The 24,184-nt window shown below is 38.9% G+C and overlaps 1 protein-coding gene across 4 annotated transcripts in view; it reads right to left on the bottom strand.

Moving 5' to 3' along the window:
* kansl1b (KAT8 regulatory NSL complex subunit 1b) overlaps positions 1 to 24,116 on the bottom strand; it is a 67,442-nt gene extending 43,326 nt beyond the window's left edge. For 2 of the 4 annotated variants that reach the window (XM_066673871.1, XM_066673874.1), the window contains exons 1-3: positions 24,055 to 24,116; positions 21,452 to 21,566; positions 6,295 to 7,636 (exon numbers count right to left, since the gene is read on the bottom strand). In XM_066673871.1, the coding sequence (XP_066529968.1) occupies positions 6,295 to 7,547 (1,253 nt within the window). In that variant the 5' untranslated portion in view covers positions 7,548 to 7,636; positions 21,452 to 21,566; positions 24,055 to 24,116. Of the gene's footprint in view, positions 1 to 6,294; positions 7,637 to 19,191; positions 19,729 to 21,451; positions 21,567 to 22,609; positions 22,682 to 24,054 lie in introns of those variants that run through there. The other 2 variants (XM_066673872.1, XM_066673873.1) reach the window with 2 other exon arrangements.
* Positions 24,117 to 24,184: the final 68 nt, after the last annotated feature.

The following is a 24,184-nucleotide window of genomic DNA, read 5'->3' as shown; positions in this document are numbered from 1 at the left end:
ATAATTTAATGAATGTCAAATATTCCATGACATTTTCTTGAAGCATCATTGAAGCACTGCTGGTCCTAAGGACTGGGCAAGTTAAAGCACTGGGTTCATTTTATAGAGGCACAACCAGTAAAACGTATTATTAACAGATTTAACAGTAAAGCAAACATAATAAGCATCGTGTAATGAGTTAACGTACACAGGAGAAAGAGGGTTCAAACCGCCAATCAGATTTCATTCATTTGAGAAGTAGCCAAGTTGGACTCTCACGTAGACCCCTGCACTCTCATGAATCAGTTCCTAATCATGAGAACTAGCAGCCTCAGAACTCCAAACACTCTACTAAACTTCATCTCAATATTGTGGAAAGACTGATAGGTCTAAGCATAACCAAACAACTATGGAAAAAGTGGAATGCTTAAAATTAGGGTGTGATGCTGTGTAAAACACAAGCTACCAACCTGCATACTGTTGGTGTCAGAGTAAAAACACGTCTCCAAAAAGCTAACGTTTATGGAACAGGAAAATGCTACATTTTTCTGACGGTAACAGTAAAAATAAACCACAGATAATGCAGTTTATATCCATTACAGCTCAGAAATGTAAAAATATCTTTATGGAGACACATGTCCAAAAGTTTCATATGTTAAATAGACTTACTGACAAACACGGATTGTTTAGTGAATTCCAATGAGCCACGTCCAACTCTGTGTAACCAGAGCCTGCAGCGTGTTCTCCTAACACACTGCTGGTATGAATCCATGTTTTAGCAAAAGCAGAGTCAGCTTTTCATTGGTCATTTTGATATTAGCTGCTATGAATAGACAGATGAATGCCCACATTTAACACATGTAAAAATGTTTTTAATCAGAAAGCAATGATATATAACATCCCTGTGACAAGCTCAGCTAATATCAAACATTAGCTCTAAACTTGGCTCCTAATTTCATGAACGGATAGAGACTGCCACTGAGGAGTCAAACCTAAGCATAACTACAAGTGTTTTATTTATAAGTCAGGCTAGCTTTTTATGATGCATGTGGAAAATGCTTTGTTATAAAAACATCAACATGAGAATAGACTGATAATATTGTTTCAGTTCTTAAATAAGGGTGATCATTTTTCACTTTGTTATAGCTTAAATAATTTTTTAGAGAAGTGAGCAATCCACCTAGGGATGAGTCACGGTTTCATTGTTAGTCAACGTGTGACTGAACCGTTACTCTTACTTTTCCTTTGCAATTATTTTCCATTTATCTTCTATGACTTATAGTTCCCTAAATTAGAGGTTGTAGATATATTAGCCATGGTCATCTCCTATATAATGCAACCTGAAATACACTTAAGTTTATTGCATTTTCTGTGGGAAAACTTCAAAGCCCAATGCTAGTCGGTAATGTCACAACAAAGAAAACACTTCACACATTCATTAAAATTTAGCATCATAAAACAAATCAGCCCTTTTAAATGTGGATAAAAATAAACGCTAACAGGTTAAATGATTACTGTTCAGCTCAGAATTGCAGTCAGAGGCACTGATGACAGACATATCTTTCCCTTCAGCATCCTCAAATGATGCAGGCCCTTGTAATGACAATGAGATGACAAGCCTGGACGATTTTACAACAAAGCCACTCTGAAACCACATTATCTGCATTTATCCAGACATAACTCCCACATCAACCGTATTAATAATCTCAAAGATCGACAGATGTGTCAGAAAACCATTAAATAATTCTAGAGGCAGAGGTGTTTTACTCTCTTTATGAGAAGGGAAGAATATATTCTGATCAATTTTAAAAAAATGCTGAAAATGTGGGTTAAAAATTACACACTAACATAACCATACATCTAATGTAATCGAGCCTACACTGGTCACGACCAGTCTACCATAATGGGTTGCATGAAAATATAGGAATGTAGGCGTAATATAGCCTTCAGCTTCAGAAAAATACAGACAGCAGTGTTAAACACCTCATGGAGGTGGAAGATGTATGAGCACAAACTGGGAGTGCTAAACAACAAACCAGATCCGAAGATAAAACCTAACCAGCCGGTTAAGTGACCTGGAAGGAGAAAAACCTTAACCAACCGGCTAAGTGATGCATGATCTTTAACAGATTAAAATAAAACCCATGACTTAGCTGTGTAAGTTGGACATGACATGAAATAATGCTAAAAGGAAACTATCAATCAATCTAAAAAAATGTGACCTGGTTTTGGTAATAATGACAGTGTCAAAAAATGAGCCTTAAAATTAATTTATTTTTCCTAAACCTAACAACAATTTACTAAAAATTAGATAGTTCATGACAACAACTCATTACAGAACTACACTATATATAGTATGGGACAGAAACAGAGACCCAGATTTTGTCCTTTTTCAGAAGCCTGAGCTTATAGGCAGTGTCTACAATTGTGGGAGATTCTGGTTTGTTTAGGTTCAGAAGCTCAGCGGCTTTAAAGGTGAACTGTTGCAGTGGGTGGAGTGCTTTCATAAGAGAGTAGGAGAGTAAGAGAGAGAGAGAACACAATAGTAGTTCATATCTGGTTGAAGTTTAACTTGTTTTTATCCACAGGTTTAATTACCACTGAAACTTGTTTGTAACTCGAGTTGTTTCAAAAAATTTAGAGTACATTCTTATCTAAAAAATCTGAAGTGGCAAAAATAAGTCACCTGTAGAGCAGGAATAAAACAATACCTTCATCTACTTGAATTTCAACATTTGGAGGTCTCTTTTCTGTAGAAAGGAAGCCTAGCATGTCTGATTGAGCCATTTTGGATTCGTTTTTTTACTCGTTTACTAACACTAGGACCTTATAAACATAGTAGACCGGTTTCCAGCATGCAACCAGACTGGAGAGCTACATGGTGAGGAAACATCTTCTGAATTTTGTAAGAAGTTTTTTGATTACAATCGTAAATGTCACCTTTTAAGTCTCAGCCAAATACCCCTGAGAAACACTAAACAAAATATTCAGTTCAGTGATTCTGAAAGGTTCTCACAAACAGGTATTACACCTTAGCGACAAATGAACACTAGTTACGTGCAAGTACTTGTTAGCTAATTATTAGTTGACGGTGCCATCTGCCTTTAGGGCTACCAAAGTGGTGGCTGAGAGTAGAGATGGTGCTGATGCACTTCAGGCTCTGGTATTCTTAGAAACATGGATATTTAGTGTGTGAAATGTAGACATGGGGTGGTGTACAGATCACCTCAGCCAAAATTAAGTTAATCATTAGCAAAAGCTCCTAGTTAAAGGGACCAAATTGCTGCCGCTCCAATAAAACTGCTGGTCAGCAGCTGAAAAAAAGCATCACGAAGCAGTTCCTGTCTATTAGAATTTGTCCCTATGTCTTCAGCTAATTAATTAAAAGAAAAAAAAACTTTTACAATGACAGATCACTTAAAGCTAACTTAATTACCTTAAGTATCTGTTCTTTATGTCACCACAAAAGGCATGAGTGCGCTAGTGGTTACATAGCCTTGATTCACGATGATGAGCAGAATTCATACTGGCTGATGAAAGATCTTCAGCCACTGCAACAACCAGAGTATTCAGACTGACCAAACAGGATGACTAATCAATCCCATGAGGGGGAAAAAACATAACTCTGGGTCTTGCATTCAGTTACATCATTGACATGGTCTTAAGAAAACCAGAGTATAATCACAACGTGTTCACACATCAAACAAAGGAATTTAAAAGTAATCAACAGTATATAAAATAAAAAAAAAATGGATAAGAGAATAAATAAATAAAAGGCCATCTAGACCTTGTAGCCTTGCTCTTTCACTATGCTTGTGTGTCATAATCTGCAAGTAAGCCTATTTGGTCTTACGCAATAGTCATGTGACTGACTCCATGCTGAAATTTAGGCCTATGTTATTCCCTCATGTGGCCGTTTAACACAAACTCTTTGACCCACTGGGCTAGAGAGAAAACCAAATTTCCAATGAACACATTTAAAAACAACAAGCTTATTGGAAACATTTTGCTTTCAATTTTTTTAAATGGAGTAGAAGTAATTAGTTCAACCACCCACAAAACTGAAAATTGTAGAAGCATAACTCTCAAAACATAGTAAACTTAAAGAGAGCAGTAGCATAAATATAAAACAGTAAGAACATTGTCCATGGCAGTGATTACTCCAAGGAAAAATGGACAATGTTCTCACTGTTTCATATTTATACCACTGCTGTCTTTATGTTTACTACTGGTTCTCTGTTTACTACAAGTTCTCCAGTGTAAACGTCTGAGAGATATATGTAAATACTTCATGAAAATACCACAGTAATCCTTTCACTTTTGCCACAAGTTTGCCTATAGGTTTTTACCTCAGTCACTTCTGACAAAACTAAGAAAATAGTTCTTATAAGAAAATAGATCTGTGCTTTGAACCACTTGCAATAAGCTTAGGAGTAATAAATGATCTTGTCTCGAACTGATTCATCACTGAAGCAGAAAAAGCCCGTTGACTACTATATGTATTATGCCACACTTAACCCTAATGCAAAAACTGAAAGTGTGTCTGACAATATCCCAGTCAAGAATAAACAGTATTGTGTCATTAGGCCTTTAATGATACATTTAATCCAGAGTTAATTTTACTCTAGGTCCACAATTTGGTGTTCCCAAAGAATTATACAAATCTACAAAAAACACAATACCCAACATGTTTTGCACCACTTACTAATGAGAGTAGTGTGAGCATGTTGTGGACTGGTGCTGATCCTCTGCAAACTTTGTTGTCCAAACAACGCATAAGTAGAGCTGGGCTATATGGCCAAAAATGTTATCACAATAAGTTTGTCTTTATTGTTTGAGCGTTTATTTAAGAGAAGCAGCCTGACCTATGACGTCGGATATTTAACATATACACACAAGCACTTGAATTAAACGTATTCTAGTCTTGTTTACGTTTCACATTCATGCTGTTCTCCTGTGTTAGTTTACAGTAATACCATGTGTATATGTGCCTAATAGCGTACAGCTGATTGTGCTAACCCAGAATAGAATTGAAGATTTATTGAGCTCTATTACCCAAAGCTTATCATTGTTATCAAGCAACAATCTATCACAAAAACAAATCGATATTGTTTTATCGTCCAGCACTATGCATAAACATTATATTATCCTTTCTCTATGATGCATTATGGCCTATATTACCTGCAACTACAAGTACCTTTGGACAGAGTAAACTGGAAATATTCTTTACCCATAAGCCATGGCTCCTGTACCAAAGAGTTAAGTGGTTTTCATACCAGCTTAAAATGGGTATCAACAGATTGTAATGCCACTACAATGATGTTTCCTTTTGTTTTTGGTAACACTTGCAACTGATGCTGTGTTATCAGCATTTACAGTAGCCACCACAAACAATTTTGCTCATAAGTTCTCACTTAAAATAAGACTGCTTTGTGGATTCCACACATTAAAATGTGCAACTCTACATAGAAGACTGGGAGCACAGAACAGTGGTGTGTGATGTTCCTAGTTTAGCATACATTTATGTTAATTAGGTATAAATGCAGCTTGACTGCACACATGAAAGGATGTTAACAGGCATAGAATGACAATTATGATATTACATTTGCAGCTGTGATGGTACTAATTTAAACAGACTTTAATATACAGAGGAAAAAAAATCTGGAGCACAATATTGCACTGATAAACTAAAACACCATCTGCAGAAAATTATTTCACTAGTCAAGAGTCATCAGCTACAATGGAGGAGAGGCCTGAATATACTTAACCAATGGCAGAAGACCCTGTCCTAAAAGCCCTTCAGTGATGGAGTTTCAAGCTACATTAACAATAAGCAGCATCTAAATATTGGTTGATTTGGGTCTGACTCAAGCCGTTTCCTGATTGGATCCAAACAGAAAGTAGTCAATGGAAATATCATGAAGTCATACCACAAAAGTTTAGATGCCTCCAGGTCAAATCTGTCCAAGGTTGTGTGTGTGTGTTTTATTTTTTTGCTAATAGCACTCTTAACGCTCGTAAAATCGTACAATTCAATGTCTCACTGAAGAGATATTAATACCACCTCAGAGAAGAAGAACACAGATGAGCACACTGTGATACAAAAAGCACATCAAGAAAAAATATATATATACACCCAACCATCACTGGGCAACACCACTCAAGATAAATAAACAGAATCTCTAAACATTACAAATAAGCAAAATGAACGCATCTGCTGCCATATGCCAATTAAATCCATCAATAATACTCCATCCAACCTTATCAAGCTCTCAACATTCTTCCAGCAGATCTCAAACAAAGGGAAGTACTTACAGTGGAATGTGCCGCTGTTCTATATCCACCCTGGCAAGCTCATCCTCTTCCACATCTGTCTCTCCTCCAGAGCTGCTTTCGGTAGCATCCGAATCAAAGGTGCATTCTGCAGACCTCAAGTTGGTGGTGCAGCTGATCGCGAGACGCTCCAACTCTGCGGGTACTGAACCTCCCTTTAGAATACGGTTCAGTCTGTCTCTCTCCTGAGGCGTGAGAGGCTCGGTACTGTGGCGGCCCTGCTGCTGTCGCAAAGCATCCAGAGGCCTCAATGTGTTCCTTAGAAGTCCCTCCAACTGCTGTTGCACGTGCCGCTCCACCTGCTTAGCCTGTACCACCTGCAGTCGCTTGCGCAGGCGTTGTAGCCGACCCTCAATCTCACCCTGCCGGCTCTGGCTTTGCTGGGTCCGGTCGCGCAGTTCTGCTCCTAGGCTGTCTAGTGTGTTTGGCAGTGTAGCAGGGGAAGTGATCAAAGTGTCCATGGCAAGGGAAGGCAATCTATTGGAAATCTTTTCTTCATCAAGGTCTGAAGGCGCAACAAGAGGTGTAAAGGACAACAGGGATTCTTGACAATTGGGAGGGCCCTGAGAGGCATCTCTGGGGCAGTGGTGTTGCTCATTGAGACCTCTAAAGGGGCCATTTCCCATCAGCCCCCCATGGGAGGTAAAAACAGGAGTGTAAGGAAGTGAATCCTGTCCATCATGCTTGCCTCCATTCAAGGTTACTGTGTTTTCTCTGGTATCGGGATCTGGTTTAGTCAATTTCTTAGCCATGCCATTCATGGGTGTAGCCTGTAGAGCAGGTGGGACACATGGTCCACTCCCAACACTCATGATGCTTTTGAACTGTTCCTCTGAGAGCTCTAAAGTCTGATGCTTTCGCGGTAAGAATCCGGGCAGAATGCTGTGATTTTGCAGCAGGACACCTTGCAGCTTGATGGACTCTTTTGGTGAATGCATGGACATCACATCTGAACAGCGGTATGAGGTCACGAGTGGCTGGAGTTTGCTCAAATGTGTTGGTGGACGGTCTACCAGAGCAGGTTCCTCCCTTTTGCAGGGGCCTGCCACACGTGCAGGGCGTTCTTCTGAAGGCTTGCGTTTGACGGTGCCGTTACTGGAGACAAGGATGTGGCTGGTGCCACCGTTTCCCTCCACACCACTAGGGGAGAGGGTGGAGGAAGGTGGTGCCAGTTTGAAGCGTATACGGTGAGCTTCGGCCGGTGCGTCGGTTAGAGCGGGCGCCATTGCAGCCATGCAGCGCTGGGAGGGGGCGGGCGAGGGGGCCTCTCCCGGTGCTGAGGCCAGCTCCACACCACCCACCTACCGTCACGCCAGAGGGTAGCCTGTTGAGGAAAAAACAAAAACAAACAAAAAAAATCCAGCATTAGACACCCCAGAAAAAAAAACCAAGCAGACAATGTTTGTTTTTTATTATTATTATTATTATTGCTGCAATGGAATCTGATTTTCCATCAGTTATAAACATTATCACATTTTTGCCAAACAAATATATTTTATTTTACTTTTAACTACGTTGTACTCTATAAGAACCACTAGAATACAAACAAAAAGCCACATAATATAAATAAACAGAGTTTCAGGTCACTACTGATTTCATCATGATGTCAACCAACAGCAGCAGCCATCAACAAATACCTAGTGAGTCTGTGCACACCTGAATATGCAAAGAGGAGCAGGTGTGTCGATTAAGTCATATAGCATGAAAGAGGACGATGTTAGCCTAGCTGTTTAAATGTATTACAGTACATGGCTATGTTAAAGGGCTACAGCAAATACAGCCATGTTTATTTGTGTGTGCGTGGGATACTAGAGACAAACAGCTGACAATTTCAAAGTAGGTCAGTGCTTCGCCAGAGCACAAGCTTGTAAAACTGGACAGTCAGACAAGGGGATTTCACATGCGGGTAAAACAGCAGAGAGCTCAAGTGTTCTAAGCTATTCATTTATAAGAATGTCACATTATTTCCCAGGATCAAATTATTAACAAGAGGAAACAATAACTATGCAGGCCTAGCATTTGACATACAAGTGTCCATGGTATTTCAGCAATGGAAGGGAAGTATCCAAAATGCATATCCTTTTTATTACAAGTCCTTAAGAAGTTTGGCGCTTCATATCAATGTCTTTGTTTACACACGTTTACATTGTGTGATATTAGGTTACAGGAAAAGACTGGGCAGAGCTAACAAATGTAGAAATTAAAAATAGGATCACAGTTAAAGGTTGTTTGTGATTATTTTCATAACACCTTCATATTATCTTTTTTATTATTATTTAAATACTTATTCTTCTTTCAGCTGGTCCCTCCCGTCAGGGTTTGCCACAGCAGATCAACCCTTCCTCACGCAACCCTCACTGATCTATCCAGGCTTTAGGACTGGCACTGCAACGCAATGCATTTCAGGGGTTAGGTACACATACCTGCACCTATAAGCAATCTTTCGAGGCGCCAATCCACCTGCCTACAAGTGGTTTTGGACTGTGGGAGGAAACCCACACTGACATGGGGAGAACACACCAAATTCACAGACAGTCACTCTGAGCGGGGCTATTTAATTACCGATCCTAAAATTCATTAATTCATCATGCAAGTAAAATTATCTTGTCTGTTTTTAAAAATTAAGTATTAGGTTTGGTGAACACAGTATATTTCAACAGTATTGGACATATACAAAATATTGGGGGCTATAACAGTGTCCCCTTTTTAATGGTGTGCTAGCTCCATAATGTAACTGCAGGGCCATTTAGGTTGGAACAGCTTAATTCCGCTAGCAGAATTTTAAGAAGTCTCATTTTCATCCTCTTTTCCACAACAAATAAATACCGTGTCCATCTGAATAACTCAGCCAAGTTTTGAATATGGTTGTGAGCTGGAGTACTACTTTTAGTATTAACCAAATATACATATTTTAGCAGAGTCTGACCTGGCTGCAAACACACGCCAGGGTTACTTCTGGTCTCTGCAGCTTTGTGGCAATCAAACTCTGATAAAAAAAAATGTATTTTAAAATACAAAATTTAAAGAATGATCCCAGTCACTGTCATAAATTAGTGTCTCACTGATCTTGTCACATTTGTAGACGCATTATATAATTACATAATATTTAAGCCACAATCAACTGCGCAAATTTTTGACATGATACTGTTCAAGAGGTTACTTCTCACTCTTACCTAGTGTAGAAAATTGAGTCAAGAGTTGTGGCATTTCAAATATTAAGGTTTCACAACGGTAACCTCATAAATTTAACTTTGGTGACTGCTGAGCAGAAAGAGCTTGTGGATGACTGGAGCTGACTTTTTTTAGCAGAGAGCATCAGATACTCTTGAGTAAATTAAGCTAAAACCTTAGCAGTGAATTGGACAAAAATAAATTGATGGTACATACGTGAAGCATTTATCATTTAAATATATTCTAGATCACAATATTGAAAAACAAATGTGCAATCTGATAAGAACAGTGATCAAACTTGGTGATCATTTCCTTATTTATCTGAAAAACAGCATTTATTTTGCAAGATCGTGGGCTGCTCCAAGGTGACTGAAAAAGTGAGACTGCTGGGTTGTCAGACGACAAAAGGTTTGTGCTACAAAGGTTTCTTTGGTTCCAATTAAAAATAATAATTATAACAACATTTTTGTTAATATCTTTTTGAATCTTTCCAGAAGGTGAAGGTTTTTAATCATCAAAAAAAGAAGTTTCTTCACACTCAAACATCTCCTTAACAAACATGGTTCTTTATGGAATCACTCACAGAACCCAATGTAGCACTTTTATATTTAAGTGTGTACAATGAGGCCCTCAAAATAAAGCCAGTTATACATGTAAGAAAGAATAATGTGCCAGAGTAGAGGATGATATGGAGGGTCTTGATGCGCATTTGGTTCTGAACATGACTGAATATCACTGACAACAGAGATTAGTGTGAGAAATTGGTGTCCTGCAGACACAGATGTGCTGAATTAATTTAAAGCAAGAACATCTAAAGATCTAACTTTTTGAAAGATGCAATGTTTACAGCATAATAATACGCTCTGTTTCAATGTTTACATTAACTATAATTTTTACATTTATATAAGCTTTAAACACATCCTTTCTGTGAATATGGGGTGGCAGTAACACAGGGATCTGTAATGTAAATTCTTCAGAATAGCATCTCTAGCTTTTGACCACGACTGAGGAAGCGAAAAAAAATCAGTGCCTCTGAGTTATGTGTAACTTTTCCCTTTTCCGTGACACACCTATGAAGACGTCAGCTGTTGTTTTTCATAATGACCAGAGGAGGGAAAGGGTCCACAAGGGAAAACTTTGCACAAATATTTAGTTTACACTTATTTAAGGCCAAAGAATCTTGCAAATCTTAAGTTATTTTTGCAATTCCTTTATTTAAAAAGGGTCATATCCTGCTCTTTGGATACATTTCATTTTTCACTCCAATCTGGTCCATTTCTGACATATGTGTTAGTCATTTTCAATTGAAATGCTGGTTGCCACTCTTTATCCTGTATAACCAAAAGAGGATGCTTTTCTCACTGTGCATTTAAGATACATTTATCTCATTTTTACACAAATGAATAAACTGGAGAATGATGTGAATATTGCAACCATTATACAGTGCACACAAGCATACTCCTTTTAAAAGAAAACTAACACTGGAATTTAATAAGACAGGGAAAAAAATATTTTATCTGGTTGAGTCCTATAACAAATCTATGCTGAAATAGAAAAACTTCCTCACCATGCCAGGTCATTTGGCATGTCATGGCGCTTACTGTGTATTTGTATTTCCTCTGGTGGATAATAGAGTAAGAGCCTTTGTTTAGATTAAATTAGTCTTTTTTTTTTTAAACATAGTAGAAAAAAATATAACATCTCTAGTTCTGGCACTGCATGTGCCCAAAGTGGGTCAGATACAAAAACCATGTAAGTTGATCTGAAACAATAGCCAACATTGTAACTTGTAGCCATCTCAAGTTCATACCAACTAGGAACCTCAACACCCAAAACCATATCTATGAAACTTGGGCTACATTTTAACTCACTAGTGTAAAAGAGAAGAGAAGAAGAAGGAAATAAAGAAGGGTGCAAACCAGACCAGAAGTGTTCCATAGTTTGGAAATCTATGCACAAAACCTGGATTATATGTTTGATCAATTAACTCTTGCTGTTAAAGTCTTAAAAACAGAGTCAAAAAGCTTATAAACAGTGGCAAAAGCCTGACTCCAAATGCAATCTGGGACTACACAGGCATACCACTGGAAATCTTCCCACATAGAAGTAAGGGTGGCAATGTGCCAGTGAGAACTCAACGTACCATATCAGGTTGGCTGATCAACAGTTTGAAAACATGTGGCAACAGAGCATGCCCCAATCATTGGCACTGTTGTGTAAAATGAAAGAACTATTTTTGAAGCAAGAGAAAACTTGCTGTTTGGTTAACAACTTTCCTAGATATTGGTAGAGATTCTTATGTAATCCATGTATAAACTACACATGGGAAAAACGGTCATCACCCTTATACTGAGTTCTGGAGCACTATTGTCTGCAGAAAACAAGCATGTGAGGGGTTTAGATATGTCAAAGTGCAGACAGTAGACTCACCTCTATAAGTCTATATAGGAGACAATGTAACAAACTATAGTAGCTCTGAATGCTAGAATCTGTTAGCTTCAGATTCAAACAAGCCCTTTCACCATCATTTCAGCTGATTCACATACAGATGTTTCTGAGGGACAAGATGGCAACGTAATGCCATAATGCTAACGTTAAGTTTAGTTTCATATATTATTGTGCAGACTGTTAATTGCTGGTGTTAAGAGACCCATATTATATCCTCAGATACAGCTAAACCAAAAGGCTTTAATAACAATGAGATAGGCTTACAGTTTAAATCTTTACTGGAAGAATAAACCTCCAAATTATATTTGTTATAAGTTTGAAATATCTGAGCTTACTCAAGGAGGCTCCAATGTTCATCTATGTTAGCCCCACTTATGCTATCTTAACAGACAAAACACTTTGTGACTGTATGTGATCTTTTATTGTAAACAAGCTAGTAGTCAAATTTGTACAGTCACTATATTCCAGCAGTTACATGCTATATTCCACATTCCATTCTGTGCACCCTCTAATAAAACTCAATAAGAGCAGTAGTTATACCTGCATTTCATCACGAATTCAGAAAACAGCCCTCTATCCAATTCCAAATGTCACATGCTGAAATAAGGTTTTAATTGTAATTTATGTAAAATAATTAATGAGCCCAGAGCACTAAAGAGCACCCAATTATTAATCTGGAAAAACTATTATTCAGTCAATGCCAACATTTAATTTTCATTCTTTTCAAGTTCAAAGCTTCTGAGAAATCTTTTTGATGTAAATGTCATTACCACATCTCCTGTCGTCGTGCAGGTTCCAAAGTTTTTATTGCTCTAACAGCTCTATTAATAAATACAAAGATATAAAACCACTGTGGTGAAGGAGGTTGCTTTCCAAAACCCCATACTCAAAGCTAGGCTTAGGCTTGATTTAACTAGCACCTAGGGGAACAGTTCAGCATCTCTGCCTCGCGGAGCCAAGCAGCACAGCATCCTCCATGTACCAGACGAGCCGCTTAGTATTCTCAGCTTAGAAGTGGAGCAGAGTTCTGTCCTCAGTGTAGCAGCCGAGCAGCAGTGTGTCCTCAGTGCAGCAGCTGAGTGTCGCGTCCATAGTGTAGCAGCAGAGTAGGGTAGCATCCTCAGCTAGCATCAACCGGATAACAGCTGAGCAATGTAGCATTAACATAGAAGCAGATAATTTACTTTCTATGCCACAAGCAGTTTCCCTGCTGCATTTTCTAGCGTTTGCTTTTTCATGATCTTACAAATGGTCCCCACTCTCACTAATAATTCCTCAGCATCCCTTTTTCAGTCAATGAGTAGCTGCAATGCAGGAAAAAAGTTGGCACCAGGGGAGCACTTGCATTCCACAGCTGCTACCCTGTGCAGTGCAGTTCAGCTCAGCACAGCCCGAGAGGGCACACCAACACATGTTGACGATAAAAACCTGTTTCTGAGAGAGCAACTTTCTGCGACTGGTGCTGGAGGAACAGAAAAGTTTGAAAATAAGCTAAATAGCATGGGCTCTACACTGTTTAGAAGCATAGTTGACCACCTAACAGGCACTATAGCACACCACAGCAGATTATTTTACAGCAAACTCCAGCTCAAATCACACATTTAGATGATAAAGCCCCATAGCTGTGTGGATGACTGAGGGCGAAGGGTCGACTGAATGTTTTGTTTGTTTTCAGCTTCCTTCCTCTGTGTTTAAACCCAAACTCAGTGCTAAACTCAACTGTGGTGGGCTACTGGGCTTGTGTTTTTCCCCACCCATTTGCGAGCAGTGACATCCCCAGTCATGCCTTGTATTTAAAGACACAGAACCGTACATGGGTCTTTGACACAGCATACACGTCATAATTTTGAAGTGTTCACAATCCTATTCTGTAAAATATGTTACACAAGACAAATCCAAGAGCTGGCAGACTCAACAATTAACTTCAGTACAAAACAAAATGAGTTGAGTAAACACACTTTTTATCACTCACATACTTGCTAAGAATATATGTTTACACATACACAATCACTGGCTTATGCTACAACGGAGAGCAAACTGACCCACAGCCCTATTTTTCCAATGGCAAGTTACCACCCACTAGTGATGCTTTTTCCAAAGTCCATCATCTTACAGTTTGCACAAAAACACTGGTTTGTAATATTGTTGACCTGCATGCAAAGCAGCCAATACTAGTCTTACCACAAGGCAGAGGCTGAACAAACAATCCTTAAGATAAGATTCTTACAGCTCAAATTATCATATGCCACTTCCAGTAAAAATCTTTCATTTTCCACTGAGATAACAAGCCACAAGGATGGTACAGAATACAACTAGCAAGAGCCTCAGGCCCTTTGAGAACAAATGAAAAGAAATTAATTGTTTCCTTATAGGGGTGTAAGTGCTTTGAGCACAACGACCATGTTTTATTAAAAAGTGAGCATAATTAATTCTGTTTATCTGGATTTACTGTAACACGATATAATATACAGTGGAACCTCTACTAACGAACTTTCCAAGATATGAACCGGGCATTTGAATATTTTTTTGCCTCCACCAACGAACCATGACTCTAGAAACGAACCCGAGGCTGGAAATGGCCACTGACCCCAATAGGCGAGTCTCCCAGCGCGCCCAGACTTGAGTGAGCTTTTAAGATTAGCAAATTGTAGCTTTAGCATTAGTGTAAATAGCAGACATCGAAATTCGTGCTAAGTCATATCTACGCTTTGTCTCCCCACATTCACCCACCTACACTGTTATTCCACCCACCCCCCACCTCCCGTCATACAGCAAGTGCCTGTGTTACTCCTCCAGCCAGTCGTTTACTACTGTTACCACTGTATTTCCTTTTTATTTTTAGTAATGCTACATGTATTTTTTAATTTGAGAGTGTTGTAAACATATATCAGTGCAAAAAGGGTGAATTTCAGGGTGGGGGCTGGAACGCATTAATTGCCTTTCCATTCTTTTAAAAAGGGGAAAATTGACTCGAGAAAAACTTTTCTACTTACAAACCGTGTTACAGAACTTATCAAGTTCGTAAGTAGAGGTTCCACTGTATTGGATTAAAAAAAAAATTTCACTCAGTGATTATTCCTGGTGCACTGTGTTGTTTGTGATGTAAACTTTAGAAAAACTTGGTTTTGGACCCCATGAAAACGTCTTGTTATACTGCCATATTGCAAATGATAATCAATTTGTCAAAAACCCAATTTTTGCAGAATGAGTCATCCTAAGGTGTCCAAACTATGTTTTTCTCAGAGGGACACGGAAGAATGTAATTGTGCTATTAGGCCATGAAACAATACAGTGAACTTTAGACTATAGGCTGGGTTTGGCCAAATACTCCACACTGCTTGTGTTTCTCACCTGCTCTGACAATCTCAATGGTGTCATGCACCATTTTCATTAGTCTTTTTTCCCCCATCCAAAAAGCTACTGAAAACTATCAGCAAACCAACAAAATGCACTTAAAGCATCAGCAGCAGCACATTTAACTAGATTCTTCAGAAATCATAAAAAAAATCTCTTCCACATGTCTGAAGTATTCCCAGCTTAGCCAGTTTACAAACGTCTATCAGAAAGCACTTCATTAAAAAGAGCTTAAAATATTACACACTACAAAACAAGAGAAAGCAAAGCCTTGTCTGGACAGGCACGTTGGACCTTGGGGAAAAGCAGCCATTCTGACTGGCTTTAAATGGTAAACAGATTGGCACCAAAGATTAGTTGAAGTAGAGTCATAGTAGTAGTAGTAAAATACAATGTGTGTGGTCTTTTAATGAGGGCTTACTGTGTACAGACAGTCCAATACATGGCAGAAGGCTGGAATATGCAAATAAAGGAATACACAAAGTTTTTACTGTAGGCACTAAGCACGCCGAACAATCAAACCCTGATCAGTTGTGTGTGTGAGGTATATGTGATATTGTATTCTATTATTTCTCAAAGAAAACAAATTTTATGTAGTGTTTTTAATTTATTTTCCTCCTCAATCACCTTTGAACCCCGGTCAATTAATTTTCTGCCTCTGCGTCAAATGTAGTGCAGTGGTACCGTTTACTAACAGATTCTTCTCTCGTGTTAACTTGTTAATTTGTTTTGTCCGGTTACACCATTTACCGCATATAGCTCGTAATCCAAACTGGGAACCATCATTCCTTTTTTTAAATATGATTATGAAAAACAACCATAAAAAAATAAAACAGCAACTAACAAAATAACTACACAATTTCAGCACTGCCCCCATGCGTTTTTCTATATAGTGTATTGGACAGTTTTCCTGTTGTCCCTATGGTTGTATTTTTTTTTTCAGCGTCACTCAGTTTGTATTCATAAACATGCAATTTAAAGAAGCTTGATGTGCTATAGTCAAAGAGCCATGTTATTTCACAGACCAGCCCATGTCAAATAAGGTAATTCCAAAACAGCTGTTAGGAGGCAATACACTGGCTCTGATATTTTTTGGACTGTGTAGTATTATGCAGTAATAAATATAGGAGTGTGTGTATATAAACATAATCCCTGCTAATATACCATTAAGTATGGTGGGAAAATACAGTGCAGTAGTAAATATTTAAACCTTTAGGCCTACAGCAGGAGTATTTTGACCACATTACTTCATACAGTGTTTGCCTCAACTCCTTTTCCACAACCATATCTAAAGAGGCAACTGATACAAGTCTCTCTACAGAACCCGGTCTTGAACTTTCCAGAAGACTCACCTTGACATGCTCAGGCAGAGTCAGTCACTACATATAACCTTCCCTTATTTAATTTCACTTTTCGTTTGGTCTCTCTGCCATCTCACCACCTTGCAAATGAGGAAGGAACTAGTCATTTTAGCTTAAATACGTCAGAAACAAAAAAACTAAACAAATCGTAAGCTTGCCTGGAGTGTCATTAAAAAAAAAAAACCAAAAACAAAACAAAGTGTCCTTACTGTCCCTTCATAAACACATTCAGCTTAAGGAAGATTTGTGGAGGAGTGTGAAAAGATACAAACATGTAGTTAAACGTCCTACATCAGATTATTCATAGAGGTTTCATCTCCCACTTACGATTGGCTTTGAAAGGCAGCAACAAGAGAGGCCCGAAATAACATACAGTTCAATAGCTAACGGATGTGTGACAGTAAAACTGTCAATTCCAAAATACAAGGCAAAGGCTTCGTTTATAAACCATTACAGTCAGCAGATGTTGCATCTGTAATTTTATTGACCCACAATATCCATAACTGGTCCTCCTAGTCAGAACATGGCAGCAAAGCAGTAAGCCCAGAGACTAAAAATCAGGTTTACTGAAAAAAAAAAAAAATGTTCCAAAGCAAATGTCCCAGTGACTGCACCACCCTGAATAAATTACAACACTTCTCTCGCTGACCTGTTACATAACATCCTGTGAGGATGTGGGGCATTGCTGAATCTGAGGACTTTAATACAAGAGGAAATAGAAGGCTGATATAATTCTCTCTTCACATGCTGCCCCTTGGGTCTCCCCTTGGAGACAATAATAATAATACAGACAAATTACAAAAGTGACACTTAGGGCGTGACCTGGGTGTAAAGCTAATTAGATAGCACGCTGCTGAAGCATCACTTATCAAACAAGGAACTAAACATACTTGGAATCTGTACTACACTGCCCACAGTGATAAAAAGCAGCAGTAACAAACAACATGACACGACAAAAGAGGAAACACACCAAGGCCTGGGTCAAGATTGAACGCAGCTTTACGCTGGCGACGCCACAAAGACCTTCAATATCTACACACAGCACAGGACGGGGAATGTGACTAACAGACAAACACAAAATTCACTTTTAAACTGGCAATAAGCATGGTTAGGTTTTCTTGTAATTACCCCAGCACAAAAGAATAAAATTAAATTAAATTACAGACCCAAGCACAGAGCTGGCTTTTATATTTACTTCCATAAAAGCAGTGAATACATTTTACTTTACATTTCTCCTTCCAACCCCAAAAAAACAGCCTCACAATGTTATTTAACCTCAGAGTCGACATGCTTGGTTCAAGGATATTAAATGTACCACACAGATTATATGATGGAAAAGTACAGAATGTCAAACACTAAGCATATGTTAAAGAGGTCTGTACGCTATTAAAAAGAAGGCAAAAAAAAAAAATGCCAGAAACTGTGGAAACAAAAAATGCTAACAGGTTCCAGCTACGAACTGGGGATTGTTGTAGTCAATAAGAAATATGGAGTTGGTGGATGATTTCCAACAGAGCAGTCCTTCACATCGCTCAGGCTGGAGGTTCAGAACTTCAGCCAGGAATGGGAAAAATTATGTAATCAAGCCTGTTATGGAAAACTCCCATGTTCAGCCTCAGAGCAAACATTTAGGACGTTGCGTCATTTACAAATACGTTACAAATACACTGCACATGTTCACTGACAACTTGAGGCACAAATAAATGATCATTCCTCTGAAAGTGGTTAAAACGCAAGAGTCCTCCATAAAAGGGGGTGGCCAAGGAGATTAAAGCACACACACACACACACACACACACACAAAATCCTGCAATCCTGCTGGGCAAAACGTGGCGTATCCCTGCACCACTACCACTGAAGTGGAGTAAAAGAAGACGACCACGCCAGCCCGCACTGAGCAGCGTGTGTCTGCTCACAGCCCTTTCTTCTCGCAAGACTCAAAGTTTCATTGGAGCTTGTGAAATGCAGAGGCTAAGAAACACTGAAATGACGCGCCGTCCTTAACGTCATGATGAAGAGAACCCCAGAAAATAGTCCGTCCATGCGCGTTATCCAACCCAGAATTAACACACTCACTCACAAAAGGCACAACGCTGTGCACTACATTTATAACAGACTATAAGTGAGACTCCAGCGAGGCGCTTAAAGCTGAAGTCTGTGCACATTCGCGAACACTTTCTTGCCCGCCGATGAAAATGCAGATAAATAACAGACAGGGAGACTGAAATTTTGCAACCTTGAACGTCTGAATATCTGACTTTGGAAACGTCGCGTACCTTAACGGTTTAAACGTGAACAAAAAGAGCTGAACTGGGAAGGTTAATTAAACATTAAAAGCTACGCAAAACAGCAAAAGCAACGCGAAACTCGAGTATCCTAGACAAATAAAGCCCAACACGTAAAACATTAATAACTGAGACTGTAACTGCACAACTACGACCATAGAATGTAAGTGGAGGTACAGATAATGATATATATTTATTAAAAAATCCCCCCCAAGTTATCTTACAGTGCCGAAGTAACAAAGAAAAAAGGAGGAACCTACCACGTGATGAAGGAGCCGATTCCGGGGGAATTTCGGTAACGAAGCTACAGTTTGAGAATTAAAAGGAACAATAATGAAATACCAGTGAAATAAAATGACCCAGATGCAGGTGCCCGCGGTAATACTGTGGTTTTGCCCCTTCTCTCCGGTGGAGCTCCAGCTCCGGTGGCTCTCCGTTTTCGCAGTCACGAAATGGGCGAAAGAAAAAAAACGGGGCAGTGAAGCTACAAGGAACCAAACCCGCTCGCCCTGCTTCAGCCACAAAGGCCACGAACACACGCCGAAAAATAGCCAAATAAACCAGTATTATCCGCTCGTGGACGACGTTTTGCGTGCCCCGTGTTCTCCCTGTTCAAAAACAGCTCCCTGTCGACTTTATTTCTGCGTTTTTATGTGGATTTGACCGATTTTTATTGTTGTTGTTGCAGAGGGAGCGACGCTAGGAAAATGGCGGCTAGCTCCTCTCCCTCGGATTTCAAGTCTGACAAACAGAAAACGAGAGCAGGGCAGTGGGAGACATTCCTCTCAGCCGCCGCTAGAGCGAATACTCTCTCTCTCTCTCTCTCTCTCTCTCTCTCTCTCTCTCTCTCTCTCTCTCGTCTTCTCGGCTAGAGGGAGCTAATGTGCTATTTCAACTACAAATATAATCATTTTCCATAAGCTTTAAAAGCGCCCCGATTTGATAAACACCCAGGCGCGGCTCCCTAAATTCAACACAGTCCTATTACTACAAAACCTCCTCTACAGCATGTTCAACTATTCTTCCCTAATACATACATCTTACGATGAGAAAGGCTCTCTGCGTTGCCCTGTTTGTGTGTTAGATCAGGGGGAAAAAAGGTGTCCCTCATGCAGTTAAACCTCCATTAAACCAATCAGCCTCATTGTCCATTTTTTCAGCTCCACTTATCATACAGGTGCATTCTGTGGTTGTACTGCTTACAGAATTTAGTCCATCTGTTGCTCTACATAAATTGTTAGACCCCTTCACGCTGTACTTCAGCGTTTGGGACAACCACAGTGCAGTATTGTTTATGTTGTGGATCATGTTTAGCTATGTTAGTAGATCAGACACAGCATTGCTGTTGGAGTTTATCTAGCCCAGAGAACAGAACCATCAAGGCAGACAGTAGCCACCTGCAACCTAACTCTGGCAGATCTCACAGAATTCCAGGATATAAAATACATCGTAATTAAAATAGTAAAATAAATACCAGAGAGTATGATATTATCACTGTACATTCAGGGTCTTTAAGATACATGATGGAGATATACATTTAGAATGGAGAAAAAAAAGAGAGGTTTAAGCTCTGTCATCATCACGCCATCTCTGACCTCACCCAGTTGGTGTAAACAAACCTTCAGCTGCCTTGCACTCGCAAGATTATAAAGGTACACATCATCATGACAAGTCAGTGGCGCAGATGTAAGTTGGACAAATAACTAACCGGCATGCACCACACAGAGCTAGGCGGCGATCGGTCTGCACAGTGCCAGGTTGAGTCAAACAAGTCTTACAACTGCAACTGCTAATACACTTGACTGGCCAGGTATAGTGTCAACCCAACTATTGTAAAATTCCAGCCTAGAACCTGCATCGGTGTTCCAGATTTGATGACTAGAGGATGACAAATAAACTGTGCTGCATCTGACAAACTATTGTCTAACTTTACATCTACGAGGTAGGTACAAGTCCAAATAAAAACAAAATTAAACTGCAAATCAGAAAACAGCTAAAAGCATGTTTAATAATATACGAAAGCCCCTAAAGTCGACTCCCAAAAATTTCTGCATATATTAGTCCAGCTCTTATAAACCCATTTTAATTTAATGTTTCTATGTAATAAGCTGTTGGAAAAGTGCCATAAATATAGACCACAGGAGGCATATTAGCCAAAACTAAAATGGAATTTCAGTGCAGAATCACCACTCTTAGTGAATTTTTATCCAAGACTAAGATCTGGCAAACTGGCTCTATAAAGCAAAAAAAGAGAAGAAGGGAATACAGTTTCAACCAGGATTGGGACCTGATAGCCAAGCAATCATATTTAATTATCACAAATCAATACAATTTAGCTGTTAATGAATATATAAGTCTTGGGTTTGTAGTGATGTAGTGACTCTTTACATTGACTAGCGTAACTACGCCATCTATTGCTCGCTTTCAGGACGTGTTCTCTACAAATACACATCCCACATGAAAGCAAGCCCAGAGTCTCAAAAAAAGAAATCACTGAATAATTGTTGTGGCTTCTCTCACCGTTAAAAGGCTCAGGCCAGGTCCTCTGTGCTGATTTGTCCACACGGCTTTCATAATTCCAGTTGGGTGTGAGAGATCAGTTTATTCCAACATCCAGTTTGTAAAACTGTCAAACCTAAGAAGGAACAAAAGGGAAAAAAATCATGTTTCGGACAAATTTTTATAAAACGACTGTGGTTCTTCTACAACAACTGCCAAAGAGACAAATATCACAGTCATTTTAAACAGTGATAATATTGTACAATATATATATATAATTAGTTTATTGGTTAACATTTAATTTTCCAATAAAAGATTATCAGATTATAAGTCTTGAGACCAAGCTGTATGTTTTCAATGTAGCTAGTAAACAAACTGGCATATTGTGTTTCATGTCTTTTTTTCACCTCAGGAAAACCCAGCTCTGTTGAAGCTTAAAAAAATACTAGGGCTTCAAAAACTAATTAACAAAGTGTATTAAAATCAATTATAAACATAGGCCATAGGGTTTTGACAGAGTAGTCCAGAGAGGTGTAGACAGAAAAAATTACGGCTAGAATTAACATTACTACTGTGGAGTTTCAGTGATATCTGGGGAGGTACGATGGGTATATTCCCTCTAAATGTTGACATCAACTATCTGACTGTGCTCTTAATGATTCTCTCTTTACCTTCAAAAGAGCTGCTGCTTTATAATCTGAGGACTAATACTTAATATGGATCATAAACTAAAATGAAGCTCAGTTTGGTTTACATATGTAAAAGCATGTAAACAGAATGACACCAACACTGGATAAAGAAACTGGATTTGAGTGAATCTTAGACCCTTGCACTTCTATATTATTAATATCCCTCAAAAATAAACTATGATTTTTACCGTTATTTATTGATTTACCACTGCACTTTGGTCTCTACCAATTGCAATGCTACAGGGGGTTGATTCCAAAAGAAAAAACGATTTGACTCAGGATGTGTCTGTCTAGGTCCTCAGCACCTGAACATATGAACGACTCTGGTATACATCAGGTAATATAGCATCCAAAAAAGACAGCCAGCCTTAGCCTAGAACATGTGACAGGTTAACATTATTGCTAGGTAATAATTCAGGGTTATTGTTTTTTTGTAGAAAGAGGAAAGGGCGGGTGAGGGTAGGTGCAATGTATGGAGTGTTTCTGTCACCTGCACAACCTGACCAAATTTTCAACGTAATCACCCTTAACTCCTATACATTGGCAGGCAAGTAGCTTTTCAATTCCCTGGGAAAAAAATACATCTAAAAAATATAACATCCAGTATAATATCAGGTATTGCAATAACTCTTACCATAAACATTTGTGAAAATTTACATTTTAGTTAATAACATTTAGTTTTAAATATACCCTATAAGACATAATGCATGAGGCAATGCCATGGCTGAGCATCTCCACTCTGAAACTGCAGTATTCTAAAGTTCAAAAGTCTCAAACAGGAAAATTCAGACAGCCAGGGTTTCCTACATCATAAACCCTAGCACCCAATCCCTTCAACTTACAGGGCGGGGCTTTGGAGCTCCGGGTTCACGGTAGACGGCTGGGTTTAGAGTCGCAGAAACTAGTTGTATATTTATAAATCTGTAGGTATTGAATGTAGGCGAGTACACTGAGATACAGCTAAGTCATTTTAAAAGAATTGGGGTTTTTTCTTCTTCTAAATGGTGGAAAGATATTCATTTTAGGTGTTTAATCGACGGGAGAAGAACTTAAAATTAAGCTCAACACACGGCAATCAAATCGAAACTATTTAAAATATATTTCCTTAAAAGGCACGTTGAGGACAAAATAGCTTGTTTAATTCTAAGTATTTAAAAGAGGTCGAAAAAATGGATTATGACGGTTTGTGGCAAGTTATACTTCACACAATCATAAAGAAAACCTCCATAATTAACGGGACAGGTACAAGAAAGAGAATTTTGATTGGAAAGGGACACGGAATATGTAGAATATGGGACATTTTGAAGAGATAGAAAGTTGCAAATAATCGTAACAAAACACTTATCCTAAACGCTGGGTGTTTCTTGCGGGATAAAATACAATTATATTTAATAACAAATAATACAAATAAAAGATTCCGTAATATCAAACTCAATTCAACTGTGCTTTTGTTCGCTTCTTATTCGAAATTTCCGTTCCACCTTAAGCTGTGGTGAATGTAACCGTTGCAGCGTTTAAGGTGGAATGGGTAATTCAAAATAAGCAGCCGAATAAAGAAGCCAATTTCAGTCCCGTCATCTCTTATCGGCGGAAAAAAGAGAACACAGTGTTGTTTTAAATATCACAGTCTCTCTTTGACAGCAGGAGACAGTGGACAGTCCCTGTCCGTGTGTTATGCCCTAAAATGAAATGTAAGAGTGAGAAGTGAAGCGGGCTAACGTTGCCTGAGTGAACGGTCCAGTCTCGGCCCTGTTGACTGCGAGCCTCAGAGCTCATTTTTACTTTCTCCTAAAGTGTAACGCTTACAGAGAAGTGGTTAACACCTAAGGCAATGCTCTTCTATCTCTGTATACCAGCATGCCATTTTTTCTCGCATTTACGAGTCAAAAATAAATCTGTTTCAAAAGATAAGTGCTGAAATTCCCGTCCACTTACCTGCACACAACAACCAGGCTTGAACCGGAAAGCCTCCGCTGTCCCCTCTCTGTGCTCTGATTGGTCGGGTCGAGGGAAAGCTGCATGCTGATTGGCTTTTGGTGTTATTTTTGTATTGATGGGCGTTTTG

The sequence above is a fragment of the Hoplias malabaricus genome, chromosome 6 (assembly GCF_029633855.1).
Source record: "Hoplias malabaricus isolate fHopMal1 chromosome 6, fHopMal1.hap1, whole genome shotgun sequence".
Classification (NCBI taxonomy): domain Eukaryota; kingdom Metazoa; phylum Chordata; class Actinopteri; order Characiformes; family Erythrinidae; genus Hoplias; species Hoplias malabaricus.
Note: the sequence above shows the minus strand (reverse complement) of the source record. Positions and strands in the feature narration are given on the sequence as shown.